At 39.8% G+C, this 22,455-nt stretch overlaps 3 protein-coding genes and 1 pseudogene across 3 annotated transcripts in view; 1 reads left to right on the forward strand and 3 right to left on the reverse strand.

The window, feature by feature from the left end:
* Positions 1 to 2,635: 2,635 nt before the first annotated feature.
* Positions 2,636 to 3,898, reverse strand: LOC115589442 (V-set and immunoglobulin domain-containing protein 1-like). Its single transcript, XM_030430282.1, has 4 exons — positions 3,895 to 3,898; positions 3,079 to 3,774; positions 2,871 to 2,987; positions 2,636 to 2,691 (listed from the first exon to the last, which is right to left on the reverse strand). Exons 1-4 carry the CDS (start codon positions 3,896 to 3,898, stop codon positions 2,636 to 2,638), a joined length of 873 nt encoding a protein of 290 aa, XP_030286142.1.
* A 3,343-nt stretch (positions 3,899 to 7,241) lies between these two features.
* On the reverse strand, positions 7,242 to 9,407 carry LOC115589193 (uncharacterized; annotated as a pseudogene).
* Positions 9,408 to 13,185: 3,778 nt separating this feature from the next.
* On the reverse strand, positions 13,186 to 15,776 carry LOC115590172 (V-set and immunoglobulin domain-containing protein 1-like). Its single transcript, XM_030431433.1, has 5 exons — positions 15,717 to 15,776; positions 14,895 to 15,590; positions 14,687 to 14,803; positions 13,651 to 13,694; positions 13,186 to 13,400 (listed from the first exon to the last, which is right to left on the reverse strand). Exons 1-5 carry the CDS (start codon positions 15,769 to 15,771, stop codon positions 13,290 to 13,292), a joined length of 1,023 nt encoding a protein of 340 aa, XP_030287293.1. The 5' UTR covers positions 15,772 to 15,776; the 3' UTR covers positions 13,186 to 13,289.
* A 6,440-nt stretch (positions 15,777 to 22,216) lies between these two features.
* LOC115590237 (prostaglandin D2 receptor 2-like) overlaps positions 22,217 to 22,455 on the forward strand; it is a 33,867-nt gene continuing 33,628 nt past the window's right edge. Inside the window, exon 1 of the mRNA XM_030431515.1 lies at positions 22,217 to 22,286. The gene's annotated coding sequence lies outside the window, so the exon portion shown is untranslated. The remainder of the gene's footprint in view (positions 22,287 to 22,455) is intronic.

The raw sequence follows: 22,455 nt of genomic DNA on the forward strand, positions 1-22,455 counted from the left end.
GTTGCCTAAACTTAGCTATTCATTTTTGTTGCTAAAACCTAACCAAACACCAACAACTACAACAAAAATGTTACATAAAAAATAAATGTGAACTTTTAAAAAGTGTAAAAGTTTTTTTCCAGCAGGTCACAAACCCTAGATTTCTCAGATCGATTCTTATTCTTATTCCTCCATAAATGCCTGTCCCAGATGTGGACTTTATTAATTATTATGAAAATGTATATATGAAAAGTGCTATACAAATAAAGATTGATTGATTGATTCCAGGAACAAGACCAACATGAGACACAAAGCTATGACATCACAACGGCATGACTGGTCAGATTTATTGACAGCTTTGAATGACAATCATGAAGTTTTAGTAACAACACTAACATGATGTCAGATAACACACATGTGGCTAATTTTGCTGTAACAGTGATTTTTTAATACATTTGCCACACTCCTTGCCAAACACACATTTCATGGCCCCTGCTTGTATGATACAAGAGTCAGTGAAAAACCTTTGTGCTAGCACAACTGACTGTCAGGTAGACATACTATACTACTGTGGGTGGACGTGAGATGTTAGGTCTAAAAATAATGTGAGCTCATTACTGCCCCAGCATGGCTGGTCCTGAGGGTTTCTGACACTGCACTTTATACGATTTTCACAAAGCACTGAAATAACTGAGTGCATATGCAATAATGTTCTAGAGTAACTAGTTATTATTTTAGTAGTTTGGGACGATTCAGCTCTTATAGCTTTTATGACTTCAACTAATCATAATATTTGTTAAATATTTGTCAAACTTAAGTTTGAAGCAATAAAGATATAAAGAGCTGTGGTGAGTCAAAAAATACATGACCGAAGTATAGTGAGCGCTAATCTTTGGCAGACGACCACACTGAGGCAAAAAAATCGATCCTCTCACCTCTGGGTTTAAGGTATGCAATCAGCACATTTACAGTAAACAAGTTACAAAGACCGACACGTCACTTGTGGTGGGCGCTCGATATTGGAGAGATTGGCTTGTAAGGAGTGGCTTTGCATGCAACATCAGATGTCGGTGGGTCTCTGCATCACCGTGCTGTGAGAAGGCTGTGCATGATACCATGCCTCAAATGTGTCATGTCCAAATCAAATATGCTTAAAGGCTGCAATGCTACCAATTGTAGCCCACGAACAACAACCAAATAAAATGAGCTGTGTTAAGGGGAAACAGGAAGCCTTTAACATTGGCTGCAAACTTTATTTTTATGTCCGTTTTCCTCTATCAAGTACCTTTGCCCACAGTCACCTCTGACATCAGTTATGTGTGGTTGTGTGTTTGTGCGTTGTTGACTACGAGTGTGTAGGAGTGGAAACATGGCACCTCGATCACATCAAAGAAACGTGGCCTAGCTGTAGCTGAGGGAACGTGTTTAATTGGTGCACGGCAAGGTGCATCGTTACATTCAGCATCGGGAAGTGAAATGAAACACAAATGAAACAGTCCACTTCTACGGCCTCACGCCGGAGTACACACAGCTGTCGTCTCTCTGCCTCGCTGATCTGTTGGCCTTGTTCGTCCTTACAGAAGCATAATGGAGGTTGTCTGCATCTTGGTAACCCTGGGGATAGAATATAAAAGGGTTAAATGCCTAGTACATGTCTCCTGACTGATACAGATGTGTGTGCGATCATCTGTTTAGTCTAATGCAAATCACCAAAAAAATTAACTGCAAAAGTCTCTTCCTTTGCCGCGACTGTGAGAAAGGTGTTAACTCTCCTGTTGCAGTTTTTGAAACTAAATAAAAGGAAAAAAAATAGTAGAAATAAAAGTAAAAATCAATACCAAAAACAGCAACAGGTGATACTCACCTCTGCACTGGCAGAGGAGGATCTTGCTTGAGGGTCTGGTTGTGGAAAAAAACAACAAAAGGCCACTTTAACATTCATGATACTTTTCATAAGAGGACTACTTTCTTTGACTTAAATGGATAATTTGGACTGAAAACGATAAAATAGTTTCTATTCAAACACTGGCAACTACCTCATAATATCAGCCAATCATATATAAATGTAAATATGAGGACTCTTACGACTTAGTAAGGATACTTCTTTCACTTCTCAGCTCCAAGTAGGCAATATTGGTATTTATGATTTGAAATACATCAATTATTAGTACTGATGATGTTTCAGGTGATACAAGGAGGTATTATTTTGTCTTACCAGCTCCACCATCATCCGAGGATTTTAGTTACCTCTACTGTATACCATATACTGCATACACTTCCGTGGTATGTGTCTTATAGTAGCTAACTATGTATTTTTGACACATTTTGGCTAGTTATCTGTATCATTATACCAAGAGAACAGACATTCTTGTCCTAGCTCTACTTGGTTTGACATGGCACTGCAGCCTGGCACTGCAGGGATTTGCATTTCCACTAGAACTGGGCTTCCTGCTTTAAGGTGTGTCTTAAACCAATGCCACGCTTGTCCTGAGCTACTGAGGGCTGACTGCACTGACTTTTAGAAATGCAGTTCTCTCAGGTATCCTAGCAGACATAAATTGAGTACCAATTTGAAACACACACTTGTTTGAGGAGGGAGACGGGTTGACTGCAGTTACAAGAGGTCACTGCAGCCCATTTTGAAGTGGGGTTCGGTTCAACCCAACGCATTAAAACTGCCGATGAAAAAGCATATCGGCTCTTCCGACGGTGCTGGCAGACAAATGGCATAAGCAATTTCAATTGTGATGTGTTCAAGGAAAATCTAGATGCTCAAGTCACATGGTGGATTTAATAGTACATTTTGGTATTTTTGTCTTAATTTGGTTAACATACAGACATCATTTGGTAGCTCTTTAATATCACATACACTGACACACTTGTGAGCCTACCTGTGCTCTTTCTCTTGTGCATTATGTATGTTGTATAAGCCAGTAAAACAACCAGGATGATGGTAAATGCCAAAGCTCCACTCAAGATATGCACCAAGACAGGAGAGTCTTCATCATCTGCAGATGAACATTAGGACATGGCAGAATTTTTCATTAAATTTAAATATACGTAAACGAATGACACAGTCTTTGTTGGCATGTTACTTACCCTCAAAGTCCAGCGTGGTCCCGTTTCCAAACAGTATGTGTCCACATGAGGCTACAGCACAGTAGTAGGTCCCAGCATGAGAAAGATTCAGGCTTTTTATTGATACGTTGTAGACACAGGTGTGTGTTTGTGTGTTGTCTTTCCTCTCACACTGATCATTCCTGCCTCCATGGGTGTAAATGACTCCTGGATGAGATTCTTGAGAGTGTTTGAACCAGTAAACACTGTGTTCTCCATCACAGGTCCCAGTGTGTACTGTACAGTTCAGAGTCAAAGAGCCTCCTGGCTGGATGATCTCAGACGCTGACTGATGGACCGAAGCTGGGATATTCAAACCTGGGCTCTTTACATGGATGACAATGCCCTCTAAAAAGTTAAAAATGAATGAAGAGCCACCTATGCAGAAATAAGTACCTGCATCTGAACTTTGCACGTAAGAGATCTTCAGCAGATGTTTACCAGGGGTACTTTCAAGTTGCAAGCGTGGATCATTCACAAATTCACCAAACAGAGTGGCATTTTTAGAATGCCTATACAGTTTAGACAGAGGCTGTGGTTTCTGTCCTGGAGCTTGTTTATACCAATACAACATAATTGCTAAACCATCTTCATAGGAACATTCCAAAGTCACAGGTTCACCAACGCTAACTGATATGAAATGCAACGATGATGATAGAGTTAGAGCAGTCACATCAGCTGAGGAGAAAATGGAGAACAAACAAATGCACAGTTAAACCATACTGTAACACACAGAACAGAACAGAACATATAAAAAATCATCACAGATAAGATGCAGTTTCAAAAGATAGAACTTACCCATTGTCCACAAAAGCAGACATGTCACATACAAAGCAAACATCGGAGGTGTCATGTTGTTGAAACTGCATGGAATGTCTGTACGTTCACCTCTTTTCATAGACAAGATCGTTTTTCATTGGCCAATCAGAAATGACTCTCAATGATCACATGACCAGTTCCCCCTGCAGTGTTATTTTGGTCTTTTCAGAAAGAATTCAAAACAACAGAATCAAGTAAAAGACAATTTGGAAAGTTTAACCATGTTCGTGTAGAAAATTGTTGACACATGTAATGCATCACATCCAGTTTAGTTTAGTTTGCACACAAGACAGATACATTTGTCTACAATGATTATGAGAAAAAAAAACTGAATCGTCCTCTACATCAACAAATGAGCCCTGTAATTTTTATTGGTGTTGAATACACAAAATGTAAAGCATCTAAAATGTCTGACTGGTTTGAGTTCAGACTTCAAACATTTGTGGCTGGAGTGTGTTGTGAAGGAGGGACGAGACTCAGACCATGAAGAGCCCCCTTTTGACTGGGCTCGCATTGCAGTTTATGAACTGTTCTAGAGACTGTTGTTTCTGACTGTCTTGAGAAGACAAACATTACAGGTGTGTTAAAAGTAATGTGTATATGAAATTCTAATTTACTAATTCTGCATTAAAACAATGACTCGACCCTTGTCATACGTGGTTTTTTAATGGTTTACACATCAAGCGTGAAGCGAGTTTGACAACAGGAACCTTTGTGTTTATTTGCTCTACTTGTGCAGTGTTAACAATATCTGCCCCAAACAGCCAGTTTACTGTACACGTTATTATGGATCCCACTAGTGTTCTCTCAAGACCCCTCTGATGGTTGGCCTTGTTGGTTGCGTTCTCAAACAGTAGCATTGGTTATGTGTTTCCGGTGGTATCTGAGCTGTAGTTTTGCAAGGATACATGCCAACGTCTTCAGTCCCTCCCAGTCTGATGCCACTCCTATCTGGATCACTCTTCCTGGCTCGTCACTGTCTTGAGTTAGCCTTGGTTACTTTCCCAAATTTCGCTTATACCAGTCATCAGTCAGCCTCATAAAAAAAAAAAGAAAACATTGTAATGACACACTGTCTCCATTATTTCATCACTTAAAACCACTCCCCTGATGCATAAATGAGGACAATTTAAGATCAGTTGTCAGAGCAGAAAAGAAGAGAGGGGAGGAAAAAAAGAGCCAAATGAATGCAATGAGAGAACTTTATTGTAAAGCTTCAACATTGCAACAGAAATGACTATCCACTTAAGTATACAAATAGATCCACAGTAGTAATGTAATATACATCCTGCTCCTTGTTCTGCTCCCAACAAACCACCTGTTCCGCAAGGGGGACCATTTCTCTCTCTTTATTCCACAGATATATGAGTTGTCTGCATTTCAAAGTTCAAAATGGTTGGCAAGGCCTGAGGTCAATCTTCCTGTGTTCAAGCTTTGCACACCACATTGCCCACAGGAGAGATAAAGGTGAAGGGTTGTTGGCAGAGGTGGGTAGAGTAGCAAAAAAATTAACTCAAATAAAAACACTGTTACTGTCCATAAACAGTTACTTGAGAAGAAGTAAAAGTAGTCATCAAAATAACTTCTTGAGTAAGAATACAAAAGTTCTACTGAAAAAAATTACTAGAGTAGTGAGTAACTAAATTTTATGCAATTATACAACTTTATTGCCGTCCTTACATGAAACAACTTCCATCATAGGATTCACCACGTCCCAGTCAAATATCTTTAACAAACTCACACCATTTCATTGATAAAGCATCATAACTTCTAACCTACTTAAACTTAGTATCTTCCGCCATCAGAACACCTGAGCATAACCTCCTCAGTGTGATCATGCGCAGGATAGAAGGGCCTTGAAACTTTGTTTAAAGAAAAGGAAAAATCTATGCTGACAGGAAGAACAGTGTATGTGTTGAAGCCTAAGCAAACATTATAAAACTGGATAAGATTCTACAGCCATAGCTGTCCAAAAGCTGTTGAAACATTTCACAGACAACCACATATGGAAACCCCATGGTGACACTAGATAAAGTATCAGGGGATTGTCAAAGTCAGTAGGATTGGAACTATGGGGACTGTGAATGTCTGCACCAAATTTTGTACCAATCCATTGAGGAATTCCACAAAATAGTTACCGAGACACGAAGCATGCATCCAAGACTGCCAATCTTATGATAGCACCATAGGGGAAGTCAGGGGAGAGTCAGTATGAGTCATCCTCTGGGGACAATGGCTGTCTGCATTAGTTGCACAACACTGCCATCCATTAAACCATGCCACTAGCATGGCTATGAATATACTCATCTTTGCAGTTGTTGTAGCAAAAAGCCAATGCTGCTTGTGACATTACATTAGGGTGTGTATGGTTTCAGCTGTTCTCCCAAGCACACATATAGTGGTAACCGTTTGGTATGCTATGGTCTGATGGCTGATCAGGCTGAAACCCCAAATTTATGTGGGAGGATATGATGAGCAGTTCAGACTTGTGCCCCCCACAGCATTCCAAATGATGAATAAAAGCTATGTAATAATTGACTGTGTATACATTTATGTTATATAGATCTTAGATGTAGATTACCAATGGTTTTTAAACCCTGTTTTAGCTTTTGACCACTGATTTGTAGATAATAATCTTCTAAAATAGTCTCGCCATTGGACTCATACTGTGTGACTACCGTGTATGAAAACACTGCAGAGGCTTCCTGTTTAAAACCACAGAGACAATAGAGAGCAAAGGGTCTTAGAGAAGCATACGACCAAGTATACTGAGAGCTCATGTTTGTCAGCCAACCACACAGAGGTTTCAAAAGATGTACATGTACACTCATGACCTGACCAGCTCTTTCCCACCATGTTTAAAACCTGTATTCAGATATTACGTGTTGGCGGGTCTTGTCGTCACCCTGCTATGAGAAGGCCAGCCCTGCTGAGTCACATCTGTATCAGTCACTATCAATGATGAAGGTTTTCGCTTTGTAAAATAAAGTGATGTATAACCTCCTTTCAGCAGTGCAGCACTAAAAGACTTTTGTTTCAATAATAATGGCCAACTGAACGCTCTCTCGAGTACCTGAGCCCTCAGACACCACAGAGATATGTTGTGTGTGGTTGTGTTTGTACATTATAAATGTCAGTTATATTTGGGGTAGAAAAATGGCACATTATAGCCCACATCATACTGTGGCAAGAAAGCGAAGCTTTTAACATGCGTTTAACAGTGTTTTACATGTTTATTTCAAGGCAAAACTTTACATTCAGTATACTGAGGTGAAATCTGACAGCAGTGCTCATGTTTTAATAAAAAATACATCAGATCAGTAGACACATTTTCTTTTAAACAAGTCCAAATGCAATATTTAAAGCTCCTACTGCCTGACACCTGAATACACACATTCACGTTGTGTGTCGTCCCTCTGTCTTGGTGACCTCTTGGCCCTGAATTCCCTCAAAGCAGCGTAATGGAGGTTGTTTGAATCTTGGTTATTCTGTTAATGAAATATGATTTTAACATAGTCACTGTATAAATACACATCACTTGTCAGACACATACATGTATTGTACACACCGACAGCAGCACCTGTTCAATTGATTACACCTGATACAAAAGCTCAAGGAGCAACTTTGTGCTTTACAAATTGGCCATTTACAACATACTGTAGGAACAAACAACCGATAACATTTTGCTCATATGGACTATACCCACATATATTTCAGTGACTTGTATCAAAAATGATCTGATTGGGAACCTTAGACCAAAGATCATGCCGATGGAATCTCATTTTGGGGTGAGCTGTTAACAATACGTTATGTGTTGGCAAGTTCCTGCAATGTTAAAACAGCTGATCAGCTACTGTGTGCAGTATATATTTCAGAGTAATTCTACCAAATCAGAATCATTTGCACAGGTGTTGCTTTTTTCATCCCATATAGGCCATTATCATGCTATTATATGCATTGATTTATTGGTGCAATACCTCAAAAAATACTTACCCCTGCATTTGGACTCAAGGAAGCTGAAGATCGTGAGTCTGGTTAAGAAAAACAACGATGAAAGCCTTAAGAATTCATACAATTAGCTGGCGGTGAGTAGATTGATTACTTCAACATCTTGATTTTATGTGTTATATACAACTGATATGATGGAAATACCCTGGAATAGCATATCAGCATTTGATTAATGCATAAAGATACGTTCTAAAATCACCTCACACTGTAACACCTGCACTATTAAACAGAATGAAGTCTCCATCATACGGCCCTTTAAGTTAATTGTCTGGTTGAACGTTGAACTGACATCAGATATCTGATGTTGGTTGACATTGATTATCGTATCAACTTTAAATCGGTGCACCTCTGTTATTAAGAACAATAAATACACTATGAAAAATAAAACATGAAAGTTGGCTTACCTGTACATCCGCATCTTTTTCTTTTGTTCAATCTATATGCTGCATATGCCAGTAAAACCACCAGGATGGTGCTGAATGTCAAAGCTCCAGTCAAGCAATACACCAAGACAAAAGAGTCACCCTTTCCTGCCAAAACAGATGATAGGAGACATGACAGATCGGTAGATTATTAAGAAGGCATTCAACATAATTTATATCCATATGAAACATTTACTTACGCTCTGAATCCAACTTTTTCTCCTCCCCAAACAGCATGTGTCCACACGAGGCAACAGCACAGTAGTAGGTCTCAGCATGAGAAAGATTCAGGCTTTTCATTGGCAAGTTGTAGAAACAGGTGTGTGTTTGTGGGTTGATTTTCCTCCCACACTGATCATTCCTGCCTCCATGGGTGTACATGAGTCCTGGATGCATTCTTTCAGAGTGTTTGAACCAGTGAACACTGTATTCTCCATCACAGATCCCTTTGTGTACAATACAGTTCAGAGAGCCTCCTGGCTGGATGGTCTCAGGATACTGAGTGATGAACCAACAGCAGGGATGTTCAAAACTGAACCCTTCACACTGACAGTAATGCCCTCTACAAATTCAAAGTCATACGCATAGCACCCTGTGCAGTAGTAAGTAGCTGAGTCTGAAACATGCAAATCTGAGATTGTCAAGTGATTTTTGCCATTTCCTGTGTCCAGGGCAAAGCGAGAATTTTTATTGAATTCTTTCTGAAAGACACCACTTTTGTCATGTTTATAGTAGGTAGAGAGGAGCCGCGGTTTCTGCCCCAGTGTTTGCTTATACCAGTAAAACATCACTGCATCGTCTCTATAGAAGCATTGCATGGTCACGCTGTCACCTAGATTTGCTGACACAAAACCACTGTCTTGACGCACATATGTTGATGTTTTCAGAACAGTCATTGGACCTGAAGGGAAAAGAAATCCAGAGAGGGCACATTTAATTCAAATACCATAATGTCTATATGTAAAATCTGCAATCATCATGAAAATACAAGTTACACAGAAAACTCACCTATTCTTCCCAAGAACAGATAATCAGACACAAAGCAAACCACATGGTGTTCATCATGTTCCAATTCTGTGTTGAATGAATCGCATCTCAATACGTTTTCTACTCTTTAGAGAGATGACTCTCTTTTTGATTGGCCAACAGGAAGATCAATGAACACATGATCAGTGCTGCTTTGAATGCAGTGCATTGAGAGAGACCAATGAGGTCAAACAAGTCCCTTTTTATAAATCATCAATGTTCAAAAGCATGAGCATTTGTGCTTTCTATTCAAAAGCCCCACTTAAACTCTAGCTGTGTTTATAGACTAACTGAGAGAAACAACCAATGCCATGTTGCAGGTTACTGCTGTACCATAGTGCACATTTTGATATTTCTGTGTTGGTGTTGGTTCCAGATCATGATAATCAGCAGGGTTTCATTAAAACTGACCATTAATGTTTTTAATGTCATAGCATTGTGACTTAGGGAAACACTGAAAAATACCAGCATACCAGCATATTTTTTGTTGCCTAAAGCTAGCCAAGTATTTGTGTTGCCTAAAGCTAGCCAAGCACATTTGTTGCCTGATCCTTACCAAAGATTTTTGTTGTCTAAACCTCGCCAAGTATTTCTGTTGCTTAAACCTTACTAAGGACTTTTGTTGCTTAAACCTAGCCAAATATTCCTATTGCATAAACCTCATCAAGTATTTAATATGCCTAAACCTATCCAAGTATTTTTGTTGCCTAAACCTATCCATTTATTTTTGTTGCCTCAAGCTAGCTAAGGATTTGTGTTGTCTTAACCTAGCCTAATACTTTTTTTGCCTAAACCTAACCAATATTTTTTGTTGCCTAAGCCTAGCCAAGTATTTTTGTTGCCTAAACCTAACCAAATATTTTTGTTGCCTAAACCTAGCGATTTGTTTTTGCTGCCCGAAAACCTATCCAATGAATTCTGTTGCCTAAAGCTAGCCAAGTATTTGTGTTGCCTAAACCTAGCCAAGTATTTTTGTTGCTTAAACCTTACTAAGGATTTTCGTTGCTCAAACCTAGCCAAATATTCATGTTGCGTAAACCTCATCAAGTATTTAATTTGCCTAAACCTATCCAAATATTTGTGTCGCCTAAACCTATCCAATTTGTTTTGTTGTCTCGGCTAGCTAAATATTTGTGTTGTCTTGCCCTGTACTTTTGCTGCCTAAACTTAACCAAGTATTTTTGTGGCCTTAACCTAGCCAAGTTATTTGTTGCCTGAACCTAGACAAGGATTTTTGTTGCCTCAAGCTAGAAAAGGATTTTTGTTGCCTGAACCTAACCAAGTATTTTTGTTGCCTAAACCTAACCAATAATTTTTTTTGCCTAAGCCTAGCCAAGTATTTGTGTTGCCTTAACCTAGTGATTTCTTTTTGTTGCCCGAAACCTATCCAATGATTTTTGTTGCCTAAAACTATCCAAGTATTTGTGTTACCTAAACCTAGCCAAGCATTTTTGTTGCTTAAACCTAACCAAGGATTTATATTGCCTAAATCTAGCCAAGCATTTTTGTTGCCTAAACCTAGCCAAGTACTTTTGTTGCCTCAAGCTAGCTAAGGATTTTTGGTGCCTAAACCTAGCCCGGTATTTTTGTTGCCTTAACCCAGTGGTTCTCAAATGGTGAGGTGTCGGGGGGGGGCGTCAGAGGCAGGGCAGGACGCCAAGGTCTATTTCCACTGGATACATGTCCGCTGCATTACGTTTCCGTCACGCCAGCAGAGCTGATAAGTTTCACTTTCACTTTAGTCTATGTGTTAACTTCCAGCAGGTTGGCTGCGCTGCGTGTCTGCTCCTTCCAGCTCCGGCAGTCCGGAGCCCGCCAGGCACAGATATGCAGGACTTCTATATATCTGTCGGATGCCGGAGCACGACGCAGCAATTCAGCTGAATTTTGCGCCGAAATAACAATATAACATCCGGTTACTTTTCAAAATAAAACACTCCGTGTTGACACTTCTAAAAAGAGACAAACGCAAGCTCTTCTGCTAATCCCTCAGTCGGGAACTAATGCAGCAGGAAATATGACGATCCCTACATAGACCTTGGATTTACTGTGAACACGGTCAGGAAATGAGGAAAGACCTGTTTGTGTTATATGCCTAAAAACTCTGGCAGGACAGCATGAAACCATTTTGATAATCAGGTGATTGTATGCAGAATGCTGCAACTCATACAGTGGTTTATACAGATAAATAAATAAATATTATCAGCTTCTCAATAGTATTTCAATTCGGGGGGCGCGAAAACATTTCTGTCCTCTGAGGGGGGGCATGACAAAAAGATAGTTGAGAACTACTGCCTTAACCTAACAAAGTATGTTTGTGGCCTAAGCCTAGCCAAGTGCTTTTATTGCCTAAATCTAACCAAGGATTTTTGTTGCTTAAATCTAGTTAATAATATTTGTCACCTAAGCTTAGCTACTTTCGTTGCCTAAACTTAGCTATTCATTTTTGTTGCTAAAACCTAACCAAACACCAACAACTACAACAAAAATGTTACATAAAAAATAAATGTGAACTTTTAAAAAGTGTAAAAGTTTTTTTCCAGCAGGTCACAAACCCTAGATTTCTCAGATCGATTCTTATTCTTATTCCTCCATAAATGCCTGTCCCAGATGTGGACTGTATTAATTATTATGAAAATGTATATATGAAAAGTGCTATACAAATAAAGATTGATTGATTGATTCCAGGAACAAGACCAACATGAGACACAAAGCTATGACATCACAACGGCATGACTGGTCAGATTTATTGATAGCCTTGAATGACATTAATCATGAATGTTTTAGTAAAAACACTAACATGATGATGTCAGATAACCCACATGTGGCTAATTTTGCTGTTAACAGTGATTTTTTAATACATTTGCCACACTCCTTACCAAACACACATTTCATGGCCCCTGCTTGTATGATACAAGAGTCAGTGAAAAACCTTTGTGCTAGCACAACTGACTGTCAGGTAGACATACTATACTACTGTGGGTGGACGTGAGATGTTAGGTCTAAAAATAATGTGAGCTCATTACTGCCCCAGCATGGCTGGTCCTGAGGGTTTCTGACACTGCACTTTATACGATTTTCACAAAGCACTGAAATAACTGAGTGCATATGCAATAATGTTCTAGAGTAACTAGTTATTATTTTAGTAGTTTGGGACGATTCAGCTCTTATAGCTTTTATGACTTCAACTAATCATAATATTTGTTAAATATTTGTCAAACTTAAGTTTGAAGCAATAAAGATATAAATAGCTGTGGTGAGTCAAAAAATACATGACCGAAGTATAGTGAGCGCTAATCTTTGGCAGACGACCACACTGAGGCAAAAAAATCGATCCTCTCACCTCTGGGTTTAAGGTATGCAATCAGTACATTTACAGTAAACAAGTTACAAAGACCGACACGTCACTTGTGGTGGGCGCTCGATATTGGAGAGATTGGCTTGTAAGGAGTGGCTTTGCATGCAACATCAGATGTCGGTGGGTCTCTGCATCACCGTGCTGTGAGAAGGCTGTGCATGATACCATGCCTCAAATGTGTCATGTCCAAATCAAATATGCTTAAAGGCTGCAATGCTACCAATTGTAGCCCACGAACAACAACCAAATAAAATGAGCTGTGTTAAGGGGAAACAGGAAGCCTTTAACATTGGCTACAAACTTTATTTTTATGTCCGTTTTCCTCTATCAAGTACCTTTGCCCACAGTCACCTCTGACATCAGTTATGTGTGGTTGTGTGTTTGTGCGTTGTTGACTACGAGTGTGTAGGAGTGGAAACATGGCACCTCGATCACATCAAAGAAACGTGGCCTAGCTGTAGCTGAGGGAACGTGTTTAATTGGTGCACGGCAAGGTGCATCGTTACATTCAGCATCGGGAGGTGAAATCATTTCTTGAGAACAAATGAAACAGTCCACTTCTACGGCCTCACGCCGGAGTACACACAGCTGTCGTCTCTCTGCCTCGCTGATCTGTTGGCCTTGTTCGTCCTTACAGAAGCATAATGGAGGTTGTCTGCATCTTGGTAACCCTGGGGATAGAATATAAAAGGGTTAAATGCCTAGTACATGTCTCCTGACTGATACAGATGTGTGTGCGATCATCTGTTTAGTCTAATGCAAATCACCAAAAAAATTTACTGCAAAAGTCTCTTCCTTTGCCGCGACTGTGAGAAAGGTGTTAACTCTCCTGTTGCAGTTTTTGAAACTAAATAAAATTAAAAAAAATAGTAGAAATAAAAGTAAAAATCAATACCAAAAACAGCAACAGGTGATACTCACCTCTGCACTGGGAGCCGGGGCAGAGGAGGATCTTGCTTGAGGGTCTGGTTGTGGAAAAAAACAACAAAAGGCCACTTTAACATTCATGATACTTTTCGTAAGAGGACTACTTTCTTTGACTTAAATGGATAATTTGGACTGAAAACGATAAAATAGTTTCTATTCAAACACTGGCAACTACCTCATAATATCAGCCAATCATATATAAATGTAAATATGAGGACTCTTACGACTTAGTAAGGATACTTCTTTCACTTCTCAGCTCCAAGTAGGCAATATTGGTATTTATGATTTGAAATACATCAATTATTAGTACTGATGATGTTTCAGGTGATACAAGGAGGTATTATTTTGTCTTACCAGCTCCACCATCATCCGAGGATTTTAGTTACCTCTACTGTATACCATATACTGCATACACTTCCGTGGTATGTGTCTTATAGTAGCTAACTATGTATTTTTGACACATTTTGGCTAGTTATCTGTATCATTATACCAAGAGAACAGACATTCTTGTCCTAGCTCTACTTGGTTTGACACGGCACTGCAGCCTGGCACTGCAGGGATTTGCATTTCCACTAGAACTGGGCTTCCTGCTTTAAGGTGTGTCTTAAACCAATGCCATGCTTGTCCTGAGCTACTGAGGGCTGACTGCACTGACTTTTAGAAATGCAGTTCTCTCAGGTATCCTAGCAGACATAAATTGAGTACCAATTTGAAACACACACTTGTTTGAGGAGGGAGACGGGTTGACTGCAGTCACAAGAGGTCACTGCAGCCCATTTTGAAGTGGGGTTCGGTTCAACCCAACGCATTAAAACTGCCGATGAAAAAGCACATCGGCTCTTCCGACGGTGCTGGCAGACAAATGGCATAAGCAATTTCAATTGTGATGTGTTCAAGGAAAATCTAGATTCTTAAGTCACATGGTGGATTTAATAGTACATTTTGGTATTTTTGTCTTAATTTGGTTAACATAAAGACATCATTTGGTAGCTCTTTAATATCACATACATTGACACACTTGTGAGCCTACCTGTGCTCTTTCTCTTGTACATTATGTATGTTGTATAAGCCAGTAAAACAACCAGGATGATGGTAAATGCCAAAGCTCCACTCAAGATATGCACCAAGACAGGAGAGTCTTCATCATCTGCAGATGAACATTAGGACATGGCAGAATTTTTCATTAAATTTAAATATACGTAAACGAATGACACAGTCTTTGTTGGCATGTTACTTACCCTCAAAGTCCAGCGTGGTCCCGTTTCCAAACAGTATGTGTCCACATGAGGCTACAGCACAGTAGTAGGTCCCAGCATGAGAAAGATTCAGGCTCTTCATTGACAAGTTGTAGACACAGGTGTGTGTTTGTGTGTTGTCTTTCCTCTCACACTGATCATTCCTGCCTCCATGGGTGTAAATGAGTCCTGGATGAGATTTTTGAGAGTGTTTGAACCAGTAAACACTGTGTTCTCCATCACAGGTCCCAGTGTGTACTGTACAGTTCAGAGTCACAGAGCCTCCTGGCTGGATGATCTCAGACGCTGACTGATGGACCGAAGCTGGGATATTCAAACCTGAGCTCTTTACATGGATAACTATGCCCTCTAAAAAGTCAAAATTATATGAAGAGCCACCTATGCAGAAATAAGTACCTGCATCTGAACTTTGCACGTAAGAGATCTTCAGCAGATTTTTACCAGGGATACTTTCAAGTTGCAAGCGTGGATCATTCACAAATTCACCAAACAGAGTGGCATTTTTAGCATGCTTATACACTTTAGACAGAGGTTGTGGTTTCTGACCTGGAGCTTGTTTATACCAATACACCATAATTACTAAATCATCTTCATAGGAACATTCCAAAGTCACAGGTTCACCAACGCTAACTGATATGAAATGCAAAGATGATGATAGTGTTAGAGCAGTCACATCAGCTGAGGAGAAAATGGAGAACAAACAAGTGCACAGTTAACTTTAGACCATACTATAACACACAGAACAGAACAGAACAAATAAAAAATGATCATAGGTAATATGCAGTTACAAAAGATAGAACTTACCCATTGTCCACAAAAGCAGACATGTCACATGCAAGCTAAACATTGGAGGTGTCATGTTGTTGAAATTGCCGTTGCTGTTTGAGGGAATGTCTGTACGTTCTCTTCTTTTCATAGACAAGATTGTTTTTGATTGGCCAATCAGAAATGACTCTCATTGATCACATGACCAGTCCCCCCTGCAGTGTTATTTTTGGGTCTTTGAGAAAGAATTCAAAACAACGGAATCGATCTAAACACAAATTGAAAAGATTTGTCAATCAGGACTTATTTAGAAAATTGTTCACACAGGTAATGGTTTATATCTAGTTTAGTTTAGTTTGTACAGGAGACAGAAATAATTTACAACAGTGATTATGAGAAAAATATCAAATCATATTCTCTATCATTAAAGGAGCACCTGTTATCTTTATTAGTAATCAATGCGCAAAATGTAAAGCATCTGAAATGTCTGACTAGTTCAAGTTAACACTTCAAACAGTTGTGGCTAAAATATGTTGTGAAACAGGGACAAGAGTCACCATAAATAGCCCCCTTTTGACCTGATTCGCATTAAGGTTCATGAACTGTTCTGGAAGCTGTTGTTTATGGCTGAAGAAAACACACACAACGCATGTTAAAAGTATATTAAATTTGAATGTATTCGTTCTGCATTAAAATGACCATTTGGCCATTGTTATGCAATTTGTTGAGCTGTGTACTGTTATTATCCCAAATGTTGTCAACAATGTTAAATCCAAGAGAACGTTTACCCAAGGTGACGATGCGTTTCATTAGGTCACCACCGTTACTTCTGGGAGAGGGAAGTCAATGAACAAGACTACATTTCTCCTTCTCAGCAGTGTTGGAGCTGATGACTTCAGTCTCTCGGTCGCTTTCTTGGTCATTTATCCTTCCTCTTTACTGTCCCTGAAAATCTCTGGGCTTGTTAGGTAGAGCAGACAGGCCTGGTGGCGGAGCCGCGGGAAGGCAGACCAACTAATGAACCCAGGGACACTGCAGCTGCAGCAGCGAGTCAGGGACGTGTGTTCACCCGGGAAACTACGGCTCACAGTCCACTACATCAGCTCTGATGCTGCTAACTTGTTTTAACAACCATGAGGAAAACACAAGCACAACTCAATAACACCAGACAGCCTCTAGCAGCAGAAGCAGCATTGCCAGAGAGGAAATTTCAACCTATTGTACCCGTGGCATGAAATTATTATATATTGGGGAAATTTTGCATATGCCAGTCACAGCCAAAATAATCAGTAGTGTAATATTCTATATTTATATTATTTCATTTAAACTTGTTTTGACATGCCTACAAATCCACCCATATTGTTTTCAGCACATGATGCATGGAGAAGGGTGTCCACAAATCAAAAACAAGAACACAGCATAACTTATTGAGAGAGTTCCAACTCTGCCTCAATCTTGCTATCCTGATTATGTCAGCAAATGGATTAAAACAGGATAGGGTAGACTAAAGCCAACTACCAATACAACTGCCCCAAAATAGTCAAATTATCTTATATTGTGGCTTTTTAAAATTACAACGTACATTGTACAGAAAGCTAAATATTCGTACAAATACAGTAATGTTTGTACATCTGGCAACCCTGGACAGAAGTCACCTGGTCTGTGTGAATACTCAATTCTGATTGGCTGCAGGGTGGGATTAATGTGCCATAGCTTGTATCTAGAATAAGTGGCATTGCCATCAGATGTCTGCACACTAGAGATGCACCAATCAGGATTTTTGGCGCCATCACCGATCACCGAAAGCAGTATCTGCCGATCCCGATATTGCTGATCACCGATCACAGCGTCAAATCCATAAATTCTTTTATATTGTTGTCTTGTGTAACTTTCATATATTTAATTAATGATTCTTCTTACACAACATTGACATTGTATTATTCAGTATAAAAATTAGGAGATGATAAAGTATCATGAATTGACCACCGTTTTATTGCAGGCTGAGGCAATGTGCAATATTTCACACTCCAGAGACTCTCTTAGAGATAACTTGGACTCAGCTTACATAGAGTAACTATAGCTTACTAGTGGGAATGCATGCAGTCAGGGTGGGAATTTTGTCATTTTAGGGGCAAGTCCATTTGGCCTTCACTTTTTTTTTTCAGGGGCACCAAGGCCACATGACAGGGCACAAAGGCCACTGACTGCACTTTGTAGACTGTCCCTGCGCCCTCGTCTCACAGACCGCTGACCATAGAGACCAGTGTTAATGTCCAGACGCTCGTTTTGATGAAAATACGGTTGTAGCTCATAGTCTTCCTTACTATGGTAGGAAAGAGCCGGCGTTTGTGTTTTAACAAGGTTTCACTTATGAGTTATTGATCCGGGAAGTTCGAATCTGTGAATATATTTCCAACTTTACCGGACTAAATCCTACCACATACGTCAGTTACGTATCATGTCAAAACCGGCTGCGCTCGCTCGCTGTGCTGTAAGTTTCGTTCTTCTGTTTTGAGACGCTGCTGCTGTTTGAGAGGCTTTCACGTGAGATCATCGTGATGATGAGACTCCACCTGCGCGAACCGCGGACTCATTGAAGTTACTGTGAGTGACTACTGTGCACTCGGGTGGCTGTAATTAAAGGCAAGCTCGCTACGCTGACCGGGCCAGGGGCACAGAGGACACTGTAGCCTACGATTAGTTTTTTTTTTTCACGCTGCATCAAGTCCAAAGTGCAGGGCCATGGCCGCCGTGAAATTCCCACCCTGCATGCAGTCGGTGCAGTCTCTATATTGAAACGTCATCTAATCGGCCTGATTTGATCTATTTTGAGAACTCCGATCAAAACCGATAGGGGCATTATCGGCCGAATGTGATCGGTTGCCGATCGATCGGTGCATCTCTACTGCACACATCTCAATGTTGAAAATTAAATCAAGAAAAATATTAATATCTTATTTACACTGAGTGTATTTCTTCAAAGCAACACTCTCTGAACACCACAGGATGGTAACGATAACACACAAGCTGCAATAACTAGCCTTCACTGTCCCTCTGGACTGATACTGACATCCCAACTCAATTCCTTCAGGCCGTCATTTGTTCATGAAAATCGGGACATTGGTTTGGTGACAATGACCCGTATGGCTAGCTAGCTAGTCTTGTAGTTAAATATAACGACAAATTATATTTACTGTGTGTCAACCGTACACAATGTTATTAACATTGCATCCTTTTTGCATAATGTTAGCTTTCTGACTATTAGCCAAGCAGAATGGTACAGTGAGCTGAGCAGACTACTTTATCTTGTGTTGCTAAGTTGTATATAAAGTTCTTGTTGTTTAGTTTCTATTGCACAAGAACCTAATGGGGTGTTAATGATTGTTCCAGCTTCCATTAGTCAAACTCCATGGCAAAGCGACAGTTCTGGCCTCCATGTTGTCCACTAATGAAGTTATTATAACTGAAGTTCAGGAACAAGACCAAACCACTCAAGGCAAGGCAAGGCAAGGCAAGTTTATTTGTATAGCACAATTCAGACACAAGGCAACTCAAAGTGCTTTACAGGCACACACAAATTACATTAAAAGACAAACATTTCATTTAAAAGACATTAAAAATTGCATTATAAAAAAAAAAAAAAAAAAAAAAAAAAAAAACTCAGAGTAATAATGCAGTTCAAAGACTTGAATTGCTTCAGTTAAAAGCAGTGGCAAAAAGAAATGTTTTAAGTCTTGATTTAAAAGAGGTGAGTGTTGGAGCAGACCTGCAATTTTCAGGGAGTTTGTTCCAAATATGTGGCGCATAGTAACTGAAAGCTGCTTCTCCATGTTTACTTCTGACTCTGGGGACTGAAAGCAGACCGGTACCTGACGATCTCAGAGGTCTGGATGGTTCATAACGCGGCAGCAGATCAGAAATGTATTTTGGCCCGAAACCATTCAATGCTTTATAAACCAACAACAGGACTTTGAAATCTATTCTTTGATAGACAGGAAGCCAGTGTAAAGATCTAAGAACTGGAGTGATGTGATCTACTTTTTTGGTTCTTGTTAGGACTCGAGCAGCAGCGTTCTGAATCAGCTGCAGCTGTCTGATGGAGTTTTGAGGGTGTCCTGTAAGGACACCATTACAGTAGTCGAGTCTGCTGAAGATAAATGCGTGAACAAGTTTCTCCAAATCCTGCCGAGACATAAGCCCTCTTATCCTGGATATATTCTTAAGGTGATAGTAGGCTGACTTTGTAACTGTCTTAATAAGGCTGCTGAAATTCATGTCTGAGTCCACAGTCACACCAAGGTTTCTGACTTGGTCTGTAGTTTTCAACATTACAGACTGAAGCTGAGCAGAGACTTTAAGTCGTTCTTCCTTGGATCCAAAAACAATTATTTCAGTCTTATCTTTGTTTAACTGAAGAAAACTCTGACACATCCAATCATTGATTTGTTCAATGCATCTACTCAGGGTATGTATGGGATTATAGTCCCCTGGTGATATGGTTATGTAAATTTGTGTGTCATCTGCATAACTATGGTAGCAAATTTCATTGTTTTCCATTATTTGAGCTAGAGGGAGCATGTAAATGTTGAATAGTAGAGGCCCCAGAATGGAGCCCTGGGGTACTCCGCTTGTCATTTTCATCCGTTCAGATGTGTAGTCACCAATAGACACAAAGTAATCTCTCTCATTTAGATAAGATTTAAACCACTTTAGTGTTGTACCAGAGAGTCCAACCCAGTTTTCCAGTCGGTCCAGTAGTATATTATGGTCGACTGTGTCAAACGCAGCACTGAGATCCAGTAATACTAAGACTGAGATTTTTCCGCTGTCTGTGTTTGAATGAATGTCGTTGAAGACCTTAACGAGGGCCGTCTCAGTGCTGTGATGTGGTCGAAATCCTGATTGGAAAGCATCAAAACAGCCATTTGTTATTAAGTAATTGTTCAGCTGTTGAAAGACAGCTTTTTCAATTATTTTACTTAAAATTGGGAGGTTTGAAATGGGCCTATAGTTATTCATTACTAATGTGTCTAGAGTTCTCTTCTTCAGGAGTGGTTTAATGACTGCTGTCTTAATGGCTTGGGGGAAGACACCTGAGAGAAGAGATGTGTTAACAATCTGTAGCAGATCTGGAATCATGCAGTCTGAAACTTTTTTGAAGAACCCTGCTGGTAAAATATCCAGGCTGCAGGAGGAAGACTTCAAATGCTGTATAATGTCTTGAAGGTTTTTGTCATTAATTGGATCAAATTGTGTCAGGGTATTAGAGTTGGGTTTAGGTGGACAAAACGACAACACACCTCTAGTACCTGGTAGAGTGGCACTGACCGCTTGTCTAATGTTCTGAATTTTGGCAGTGAAGAATGATGCAAATTCATTACAGGCCCTGGTAGACAGATGTTCAGCTGCTACTGGCACAGGAGGGTTTGTTAACCTGTCGACAGTAGCAAACAAGGCACAAGCATTATTTTTGTTCTTGGTGATAATGTCTGAGAAGAAGGACTGCCTTGACTTTTTTAATTCTAAATTAAAAATGTAAAGTCTCTCTTTATAAATGTCAAAATGAACCTCTCTTTATAAATGTCAAAATGAACCACTCACCCTCACTAGATTACCAACTGGGCCATGCTAATGCAACCACCCATGCCTCATCATCTCAACCACCTGTGCCTCTCTGATTCAATCACATGCACAGATCAGTATTGCACTGTGGCTCAGCCTCAACTCATAGATGGTCCAACCACTCCTGACTGCGTTTGACCCCTATCATTCACCAAACGTGACCCACTTCCTGTCCTTCTCAAATCTTATTTCAGTTCATACAACTACCTTTATGCTATACGATGGTGTGATCACTCCTGATAAAGGATACCTTGTCAGGCAGCATATCCCTCACTTATAAGACAACACACACTGATCAAAGTGTTTTCATTCATCTAAAGAGACATTCATCAAAAATAAAAAGGCTGATTTTAGGTTATATGCAATTTAACACTGATCTCTGACCTGCTGATAGTTGCACGTTTATAGAAAGTTCACTAGTATAGATGAAACCATAATGCCCCACTAGAGTTTGCCTCTTCAAAAGGCACGCAGTTGATAGTGATATCTATTAACTGAGCTTTGCACATATAGGTCATAATTCTGATCTGCGTATCTTTCATCAGCATTTCCAAGCATGAAGTAGTGTGATTATTTTGCAGCCATTTTGCCCACCCTCTCTGCCATTGCTTCTGATGTTCATTGTAGTGGAGGCGCATTTGGCTCTGTAGTCTTTTTGTCCAGTAGCTTAATGCTTTGGTCTGTTCTTAGAGCACTTATCAACAAGAAAAACTTCATGTTTGATCCGGTAACAAGTTGTGGAACTGCATGATACCGTAGATCCTCTTCCTCAAAGAGCTGATGTAGCAGAACATGTAAATGTCATTCTAGTGAGTTTCCTAAAATGCAAAACTTTGGGTTAAGCTGGGGCGTTATAGTTTTAGGGAACTGAAAGTGTGACAAACGACAGATGATGACGACATCAACATTTTGGTCCTCTTAACCAAAAGCTTGACAAGCTTTGAGCTTGAGCTTCACTCAAATAAATCCGGACTGTTGGAGTTGTAGGTTAGTAAAACTCTTTTAACTTCACTCTGATCCCAGTTGTATTTATTGTGTTACAACCGTAGAGGTCATAAATGTTTCTGTTGTATGGCTTCTTCATTTCAGTGACAAAACATTACCTGCCCTTTTGTTTTCTCACTGTGTGCACAGAATGTTTCTCTGCATCTAAGCT

The sequence above is a fragment of the Sparus aurata genome, chromosome 10, assembly GCF_900880675.1.
Source record: "Sparus aurata chromosome 10, fSpaAur1.1, whole genome shotgun sequence".
In the NCBI taxonomy this organism is placed as follows: domain Eukaryota; kingdom Metazoa; phylum Chordata; class Actinopteri; order Spariformes; family Sparidae; genus Sparus; species Sparus aurata.